Here is a 10,532-nt window from a genome sequence, read left to right on the forward strand (position 1 = left end):
TAAACGACTTCTCTTTCTGTGTAAGGCCAGCCTGGAGTGAGGAAGGGTCCGACTGCTGACCTTTTGGTTTGTAACTTAGTGCTTAACCGCTGAGTTACTAGGGCTGCTGCATGCTCTTAGTTATGGAGAACTCCCTCCCACTTCAGTCTCTTCCATACCCTTTACCAAGAGCTTAACTCTTTCTCCCTGAAGCTTGTTGCCCCTAATTCTTTTCTTGGCCTACATACAAAAATGCAATCAAATCAGATACAACTTGATTACTTATACAAATGACCCCATGCAAACAAATAACTTATTAAAAAGTTCTTATCTAAAAATTGTGCACATCTCATTATCTGCCTCAACATGTTTTTGTGTTAGGGGCAATGCTGATAGAATACTTGGGTTTCATCCTTCCTTTATCTATAATCTCTGAGGCCAAACTATCTGTGCTTATATTATATCTAGGCCACTTACTAGCTTTCTCCCCTGAGCAAGTTACTTCATTCCCCTTTTATCATCTGAAAAACAGATACTCTATACCACCTACTTCAGAAGATACTTGTGAGGTGAGCTAACCATTTGAGGAGCTTGAGTCTGTAAAGAACTGTGGCATCACGATCTGAGTAAGACTCCTCAACAACCTGTGTTATGCAGATGACACCACTTTGCCCGCTGAAAGTGAGAGCACTTGAAGTCCTTGCTGCAGAAGAGCAAGGACTCCAGCCTTCAATACAGATTACATCTCAACATCATGAAAACAAGGATTCTCACCACTGGACCAATAAACAACATCATGATAGATGGAGAAAAGATTGAAACTGTCAACAATTTCATATTATTTGGATCCACAGTCATCACCCTTTTTATCAGCAGTCAGGAGATGAGGATATATATTGCATTGGGCAAGTCTGCTTTCAGGACTTCTCCAAATTATTGGGAATCAATGATGTCAGTTTGAAGACTAAGACACCCCTGTTTCAGGCCATGGTCCTTTCATCCACTTGCTATGCATCTGAGAGCCGAAAAATTAATAAGGATGACAGAAGACTAATTGATGCCTTTGAGCTGTGGTGTTGGAGAAGAGTACTAAATATCTCATGGACTGCCAAACAAACAAATCATTTTGTCTTAGAGAAAGTACAGCCAAAGTATTTCTTGGAGGCAAAGATGGAAAAGCATCATCTCACATACTTTTGGCATGTTGTTAGGAGTAGTTTGGAATGGTGGAGAGTCAGCTAAAAAGAAGACAACCCTCAACGAGATGGATGAATACCAACCATGTTGATGACGTCAGTGGTGGTGACAGAGACAATGACAGTGGCCAAGATGTTAGTGGTAGTTACTGCAGCTATGGCCTCAAGTATGGCAGAAATTATGAGGATGGCACAGAGTAAGACAGGGTTCATATCTCTTGTTCATAGGGTTGTTATGAGTGATATGACTCAACAGCACCTAACAACAATAATTAATTGACATTCTTATAGCTGTGCCCAGCAGAGAATGTGTACTTAATATTGTTGTTGTGTACCGTAGAGTCAGAACTGACCATAGCTGATCCTCCAGTGGGTTTTCAGAGACAGTTTAATCACACAGGAAGAGAATGCTCATCCTTCTTCCATGGAGCAGCCAGTGGCCTTGAAACATGTGCCTTCAGGATTGCAGCACAAGTTCTTGCCACTAGGCCACCAGAGGTCCCTTAGTAATTACTGTTATTTATCATCATTTCCTTCATCCTCTCTGACTATCAGAAGGTTGTAACTCTGTCCCCCTAGGCATTTTCTTGCCTAGGATACAGGTGGGATATCCCAGCCAGGTGGAGTGATACCTTCCCTCCAGGTGGTTTGTGACTTACTCACAGTGTAGGTTCCAGAGCTGAGTACTTGAACTGAGTGTGGCATCAGTCATCCAAGGAGAAGAGTTGAATATGATTTCTTTCCTCCCTCAGCCCAGTTCCCCACCTGTCATAGCAGACAAGATAGAACAGAAGAGCTTATACATCCAAACCACTCATCTTCTTATCAACCTCTATTACTGGAGGCTCCTGGTCATCTCGACTCTCAAGGCTCTAACAGCTATAGATGATATAATAACTGAAGATTAAGGTAGTAATAACCATGTTGGTGATGTTAATGGTGATGATAGGATGGTGGTGAGGGTTAGTAGCCTAATGCTTAACCTTCTGCTGTCATAGAATGTATGACGTCATCCCAAAATGCATGTATGTTGCTGTTGTGTGCCATTGAGTCGACTGTGACTCATAGTGACCCTATGTACAGCAGCTCTGAACCTTGCCCTGTCCTGAGCCAGTCTCACTGACTCTGACACACCTACTCCCATTCTCCCAGTTACTGTGTCAATCCATCTCATCTGGGGTCTTCCTCTCTGGTGCAGTCCCTCCACCATTCTGAGCATGCTGTCCTTCTCCAAGGACTGGTTCTTCCTGGAAACATGCCCAAAGTATATGAAACAGAGCTTCAAAATCCTTGCCTCCAAGGGGAAACTTGATTTCACCCTCACCAAGATAGATCTGTTTATTCTCTTAGTGGTCCTTAGTATGTTCAATACTCTTCTCTAGCACCACAACTCAAAGGCATAGATTCTTCTTCTGTCCTCCTTAGTCATTGTCTAGCTCTCTGATGCATAGCAAGTAATTGTGAAGATGATGGCCTGGATTAGACACATTTTAGTCTCTGACATCATTGCTCTAATTTAGCACTTTGGAGAAGTCTCTGACAGCATACTTACCCAATGCAATTTGTCCTTTTATTTTCTGACTGCTGCTGTCGATTTGCACTTCTAGCTTACTAAACTCTAAGATAATACATTTTTCTGCTTTTTTTTTAAAAGTTTGCCACTTGTGGTATCTCTATTATAGCAGCACTAGATAACTAAGAGAGTGCTGGTGGCTTAGACGTAGAGAATCGCACTACTAATCTGTTGGGGTCATGATAAGGTTCCTGGACCTGGTTCATGGGCCAAGGTCAATATAGCAAGGTCTCTACTGAAGCCATGCAGTACAAGAACAGAGTAAGAACACAAAGTGAAAAAACTGAAGTTGTCAAAGCAGACAAAAGTTTATTAAAGAAAAAAATACTCTTGGGAGATAAAGAAAGTGTGTCTACCTCTCAAGATGAAATGAGAGTAGATGCCATCCCCTTCTTGGACTTCCAAATATGTTTTGGTACTTCTTTGTTCTGCTCGAATATCCATGCCCTCTGCAATGGTAGGCTTTTTGAGCAAGGTCATTAGTCCATATATTCTCAGTTGGTTTAGATCTGATGTTAGCAGGCAGGCTATGAGTGATTTTCCTCATGGTCTCTCTCCATTTTCTGATCTTTCCTCAATCCATCATTGCCATCTTCCTTTTGTTCTCTCTGACCCCTATCAAACACATGCAGTTCGAATCAATCCATCAGCTGCTCTGAGGGACAAAAATGAGCAATCTTCCATGCAAAACCAATGGAGGGTCAGCTATGAGTTGGTTCCAACTGGACTGTACATAACAACAGCACATAACAGACAATGGTAATGGAAGAGGTGCTATTTATAGCAATGGTAACAGTGACATTGATGATGATATTGAAATGGAATCAATGTTGGTGACAGTGGTGGTGATGGCTGATGGGACTGGTAAGTCAGTGTTGGTGGGTTTTTGTGATGTTGGTAGTAATAGAGATGACAGTGGTGACAGTAGTGTTTGACGGAGTCAACAGTAGGGATGATGATGTTAGAGACAGTGACACTGGTGATGCTGATAACTCTGAGACTGGTGCTTCTGAAGGTTGATGGGACAATGAAAGCAGTGTTGTGATAATGCTGGTGGCAATAGCCACAACAGAGATGATGATAATGGTAATGACCATCCTGGCAACTGGACCAATGGTGGTAACTGGATGATGATGGTGATGGGATACATAGAAATCATGGAAATAATGATAATGATGTTAGTGATCACGGTGGTCATTTTCATAGTGATTATTATTATGAAGTTCATGATGGTGATAACAATTGTCTGTGTGGGTGCTAGTAATGATGGAAACAAAATTTAACCACTATAATTTTATTAATTCTTTAAAAAACCCAAACAAAACACAAAACAACCCCAACGCTGGCAAGTGTCTGTAGTGCCAAGAACAAACAGATACTATTGATGCCCACTGCTCCCAAAAGGAGACAGAACCCCCAACCTCTCCCTTCCCAGAGCCCTCTACCCTAACCTATAGCTATCTCTAAGCAGACTCTCTGCATCCAGATGACTGTCTGTGGTTATGTCTCTTCAGGGTGAGAACTCCTCCTCTGAGCAGAGCCATGGAGAATGCACAGAGAATCAGAATGGCCTACCTCAGTTTGCACCAGACCTGACTGTGATACAGTTCATCAAAAGTAAGTGAGCTCCATGCCCGGCTGTTCAAAGACTGAGCTATCGCAGCGTTTGAGCCCTAACAAGTTCTATCCTCTTCCTGTCTTTTTTATTCCTTTTCCAAATATATTGATTCCAGGGGCCTTATTTTTCAGTAATGTCTTTATTGCAGCTTGCACTTCTTCCTTCCTCTTGCCTCTTCAATGGTCATATGGTACTTCCTGAAATAGTTCTGTGTCAGCCAGTTCTTTTTGGTACTGTGATTCTGTGTATTCTCTCCATTTTCTTTTGATGCTGCTGGATCATGCAAAATTTTGCCAGTCTATTCCAAGATTCCCTAGTCTATGCCAGGAAGTTTGTAGGGCAGTTGGCTGACTGACTGACTGACTGACTGGAAAAGATTCAAATTTTTTCCCATTCCCAAGAAAGGTGATCCAATGGAATGTAGAAATTCTAGAACAGTATAATTAATATCACATGCAGGCAAAATACTGCTGAATATCATTGAAAAATACACAGAACAATATGTAGATAGGGAATTGCAGAAGTTCAAGATGGATTTAGAAGAGTCTGTTGCACCAGGTATATCATTTCTGATATCATTTGACTCCTAGTTTAAAACAAATATCAGAAGAATGTCTATTTGTGCTTTATTTACTATGCATTTGACTATATGGATCATAACAAATTATGGCTAACATTGAGAAGAATGGGAATCCCCAGAACACTTGATTGTGCTCATGTGAAACCTATACCTAGACAAAGAAGCTGTTGTGTAGACAGTGCAGAGGAACACTACATGGTTTAAAATAAAGAAAGGCATGCATCAGGTTTGAATCTTTTTTCCATACCTATTCCATCAGTATGCTGAGCAAATTATTCTAGAAGCTGGACTCTGTGAAGAGGAATGTGGCATCAGGATTAGAGAAAGACTCATCAATAACCATTGGCATGCAGATGACATATCCTTGCTTGCTGAAAGTCAGGAGGACTTGAAACATTTGCTGCAGAAGATCAAACAAAAATGTTCACCATTAGGCCAACAGACAACATCATGATAGATGGAGAAAAAATTAAAACTGTCAAAAACTTCATCTTGCTTGGATACACAGTCAATACATTTGGTACCAGGAGTCACGAGACGTATTGTACCAGCAAAGTCTGCAGTCAGGGACTTCTCCAAATTACTGAGGAGCAATGATATTAGGTTGAGGATCAAGATGTGTCTAATTCAGACAATTGGACAATGAATAAGAATGACAAGAGAAGAATTGATGTCTTTGAACTTTGGTGTTGGAGAAGAGTACTGGATACCCCATGCACTGCCAAAAGAACAAACAGATACATCTTGGACAAAGTGAAGCCAGCATTCTCCTTGGAGTCAAGGATGGTAAAGTTTCATCTTTCATACTCTGGGTATGTTGCTAGAAGAGGCTATTCCTTGGAGAGGGACAACATGCTTGGAAAGTTATCACTCCTAAGCCACTCTTCGGGAGCTCTGGTGGCCTAGTGGTAAGAAGTTGCACTGTAATCCCAAGGGCATGGAATTCGAATCCACCATCTGCTCTGTGGAAAAAGGATGGGCCTTCTCCTCCTGTGCAATTAACTGCCTCTGAAAAGCCACCAGGGGGGTCAGCTGTGAGTCGGTCCTGACTTGGACACAGCAACAGCAGCTCTGATGGTGTCTGTAAAGAGGGTTAGCGATGCTATCCCAAAAGAAGCAGTTTGCTGTTGGTTTGAATCCACCAGCAGCTCCTTGGGAGGAAGATGGAGTCTCCTCCTGTACAATTTACAGCCTCTGAAAATCTGGTGGAGGCTCAGCTCTGAGTTGATTCTGACTCAACAGTGAGTTGAATTGAGTGGAAGTTACTATTAGAAGGAGCCTAGTGACAAGGAGCTATGCTGCCAACCTAAAGGCACGCAGCTCAAATCCACCAGCTAAGGGGTATTTCTCTAAGGGAGAAAAATGGGCCAGGCTCCTTCCATGGGATTTATCAACTCTAAAAACCCATGAGAGGGTCAGCTATGAGTCAGTTCCAACTGGATGGTACAAGACAACAACCACCGGTGGTGTCGTATGTAGGATGTGATGGTGCTAACCACAAGGCTGTGTTTCTAGTGATTCAAATCTACCAACAGCTCCTGAGGAGAAATATTGCAAGTCTCCTTCCATTGTGATTTACAGCCTCAGAAGCCCATTGGAAAGTCGTTAGGAGTCAGAAACCAACATGACAGCAATGAGTTGAGTTTGTTGAACCTGCAATTGTTACTCCCCCCACCCCCGCCATGTTCTTGGACTGTAAATTGAGCCACCTGCCTAATTTAAGAAGGAAACTAGTGCTGAAGTCCATAGGGAATCGTGCTGCTAACTCGAAGGCATGTCTTTCTGGTGGTTTGAGTCTGCCAGTAGCTCCAAGGGAGAGAGATGGAAAATCTCCTTTTGTGGGTTTTCAGCCTCAGAATTCCCAATGTAGGATCAGCTAGGAGTCAACTCCAAGTTCAGCGCAGTATGAGAGAGAGGGAGTGAGCATACATGAAAGTAGTTTAAGGAAGTAATAACCACAGGTTTGCACAACTCCTCACAGAGTGTGTTTATACAGAAAGGGATTAGGTCCAGTTCTTGGGAAGAGCTTCCTAAGATTTGATGTCTTGGGACATCAAGTAATCTAGCCTCCAGTTCTCTGACTTTCCAGGGGAATGAGGGTTCTGGACTCCATGGCACTAAGCGTAGACACAGGGGCTTGGACTTCCAGTACCCCCAGCTACCTGAAGGTGCCAGCACACTGTACCTACTTATTCATCATGGCTTGGCTTCTGCCTAGAAGGAATCTAGGGTCAGCTTCTGAAATTGGATCCTTGAGCAAGCATCCTGGGCCAGATTGTCTTCAGTGCTTTCAACTTATACATAAGTCTGGGGAAGGCAGAGGCAGGGCTGGCCACAGGTCCTGTGGCCTCTCAGTGTGTCTGGCTTCTGAGTTTCTGCTGAACTCCAGGGGAACCAGTCTGACACTAGGATCTAGCCTGATCTGCTGGGCATGGGGGGAAAGGCAGAGGTATGTCCATGATCCTGTAGCTGAAGGACCTCGAGACTCTTCTTAACCCAAGGCAGCCCCCTATCTGATGGGGTAGACTTAGTCTCAGGCTGGGGGAGGTTGCAGTCTGATGGAAGAAATACAGTTTCTGAATAGAAGGAAAACCTGCTTTGTCTGATAGAGGATGCCTGGCTTCTGTGCTGAGGGAAATCATTGGCTGCTGGAGGAGACAGGCTGTGAGCTGGGCAGCCTGGCCTATCCAGTGGGAAGCATTGTTTGAGTTAAAGGGGACTTCTATTTAACAGGGAAGACTTGCCCCTGAGCTGGAGGTGGCTCCTAAAGTTCTTCTTCAGATACCTTCATCTAAGTGAAAAGCATAGTCTTTTCCCTCCAGGAATTTTCCATCTGTTCTGGAGACAGCCGAGAGATGGAGGATGGGTACAAAGCACACTGCAGTGATTAGCACAGGAGATTGGCTGGAAGACGGAAACAATTAGCAAGATGGAGCCCTCTGGAGTCTGACAGGCAGAGAGGCATAAGCATGGGGGTGGAGTGTGGAAGCTAGATGAGGGAACGGCCCCTGAGCTAGAAATTGAGAAGCACAAAGGCAGATGCTTGGTCCTGCCCCGGCCTCTGGATGAACTTGGGTCAGTGCCCACCCTGGGTCTCATCTGTGTGTGAGGACACCTGTACAATTTGAACTGAATCCAAATGCACTGACCAGGGTCATTCATGGAGGAAAGCAGGACAGGCAGCCTCTTGGATGGAGTCCCCTTATGTCACAGCTCCCCACTCAAAATACTGGCTGAATACAGTGTGTGTGTAACAAGGGACCGGAGCAAGGGGGCAGAGGACGGCCTAGGAAATAAAGGAAGGAGGAATTCCCCACCTTCACTTGGCCCATTTGTCTTTATTTTCCGGCTACCAAGGAAATAGTTCCTGCCTGTCCAGGGGCCTGGGGAACCAGCTGGCTTTGGCCATGCTCTGCAGACTTCTAGGCATAAATCCTTAACAGAGGCCCTGGTCCTGGGCTGCAGGAAAATGCTTCCCTCCTGCTTCCCTCCTTCCCTGTCTAAGGAGCTCTTGTGGTCTAGTGGTAAAGAGTTGCACTACCAACCACACAGTTTGAAGCCACCAGCTGCTGCATGGAAGAAAGATGGGCAGTCTCCTCCTATGTGACTTAACTGCCTCTGAAAATGAGTCTTCTACCCAATGGTACAAAACAACAACACCTGGTCTGGCTCAAAGGATCCCTGTTGCCACCTCTCCCCCCTAGCCTGGCCATTCTGGGGCTTCCACTTCTGATGCCTCTTCTTCACCTGGCCTTTCTTCCTCTCTCTTTCACCTGGTATCTAACTTCAATCTTACCTACAGGCAGAAACCCACCTCTCTTGCTTGCTACTTGAGAGTTGTGCACATCAGAACAGAAAGCATTCCTAGACATCTTGATTGGCCCTCCCTACAAACCTACACCACCCCACAACTGTCCAGTTGACTCTGACTCCTGGTGACCCTTGACTGGTTTTCAGAGGTTATAAATCTTAATATGAGCAGACTGCCTCCTCTTTCTCTGACCACCTTTCACTTTGCAGCTCAACACATAATGTGTACTCTGAAATCTGAAACGGAACGAGCTTGTTCAACGCTGATTACCCTTCAGTTCAGCAGACTTGAAGTATAACCTATGAACAAGGTCCTGTTTTAGGAGGCAGCATAGGGAGCTCTGGTGGCCTAGTGGCAAGAAGCTGTGCTGCAATACCAAAGGCACGTGGTTCAAAACCACCACCTGCTCTGCAGGAGGAGGATGGGCAATATCCTCTCATTCAATTAACTGTCTCTGAAAACCCCCTGGAAGGTCAGCTATGAGTTCTGACTCTATGGTAAACAACAACACAGACTTGAGGAGGTCATTGATGCCAGCACAGTCACTTCTGTTCCTGTCACTTTCTGGGAATCCACTCCACACTTGCCCCCGCCCCCTACCCCACCACTCTACCCTCAGGTGGAAGAGTTCAGAAGCTAGACTGGGTTCAAGGAAGGCTTTCTAAACTGAAGTGACACTTAAGGTGAATGGCAAGTAAAGAGGCCTTTGACTGGAAGGCCTGGGGCATTGAAGGAACTCAGGAGTATCCTGACACAGGTGGGGCCTGAAGGTGAGGCTGCAGAAAGAGTATGAGAAGGCTGACAGGGGAAGTGACTGCTGTTCACAGTTATGGCCTTTACCCCTTTGTACATTTTGGTGTCTCTGGATGGGTTTGACTCTACCTTTAACATAGGAGCCTTTGAAGGATGGGACCAGGAAGGACTGAACTCTATGAAAGAAGTACCCAGTGAAAGGCCTGGTGCACTGGGCTCTGGGGTATGCGTGTCTGGAATGTGAAGAAAGAGGGCACATGTCCAGCTCACAGCCCTCCATTTACAGCAAGGCCAAGCAAACTGCATGAAAGGAAAAAGGCTGCCACATACAAAATCTGGTGTGTTCCACAGCCTGGGATGGAAGAGGCAGAGTGCAGCCAGGGGACACTTACCCAGCAAGGGGGACCTTGCCTCCTTGAGGGCTGAATGGGCAAGGCAGGCAGGAGCTTGAGAAGAGCAGGGGACACACAGGCCTTCTAAAGAAGGGGAAGGGTGGGAAGAGATGGACCAGGAGCATTGAGTGCACTGCTAATGGCCAGGAGTAGGAACCCAACTTGAGAAGAGTTCAGGAGGAGCAGGGAGGAGGGGGAAGGATGGGGCCAACAAACAGATCGAGCTCCATGTCCAGTGCTGAGTGAGGAACACACAGGAAAAGGTCTAGCTAGGCTTGGAAATAGCTATAGCAGGACAGGATAGAATGGGCTGAGTGAGGGGGAAAAGTGGCATAAATACGTGAAATGGAAACATGGAAATGAGATGGAACAAAACAGTCAAAAAGCATGGAGTAGAAAAACAAGGAACTCATGCAATATTATTCAAAATAGGTGACCCTAGAGGACATTATGCTGAGTGAAATATATCAGTCACAAAAGGACAAATACTATATGGTGCCACTGTTGTAGAATGAGGCTGACATCAGGGTAGGGGTAAGACTAAGAAAAACTGGATAAATTATATTTACTGCATTGAAGCCGATGAGGGAGAGAATAGTTTAAAAGTAATGTATTTTAGGGCATTATGAT

General features: G+C 44.8%; 1 protein-coding gene across 1 annotated transcript in view; it reads left to right on the top strand.

The window, feature by feature from the left end:
* The window catches only part of SLCO2B1 (solute carrier organic anion transporter family, member 2B1), a 42,889-nt gene that overhangs the window by 22,359 nt on the left and 9,998 nt on the right, over positions 1-10,532 (top strand). Inside the window, exon 7 of the mRNA XM_006885739.1 lies at positions 4,263-4,365. Within this exon, the coding sequence (XP_006885801.1) occupies positions 4,263-4,365 (103 nt within the window). The remainder of the gene's footprint in view (positions 1-4,262; positions 4,366-10,532) is intronic.

This window comes from Elephantulus edwardii, unplaced genomic scaffold (genome assembly GCF_000299155.1).
Source record: "Elephantulus edwardii isolate Elephantulus edwardi_28Jun2011 unplaced genomic scaffold, EleEdw1.0 scaffold00044, whole genome shotgun sequence".
Lineage (NCBI taxonomy): Eukaryota > Metazoa > Chordata > Mammalia > Macroscelidea > Macroscelididae > Elephantulus > Elephantulus edwardii.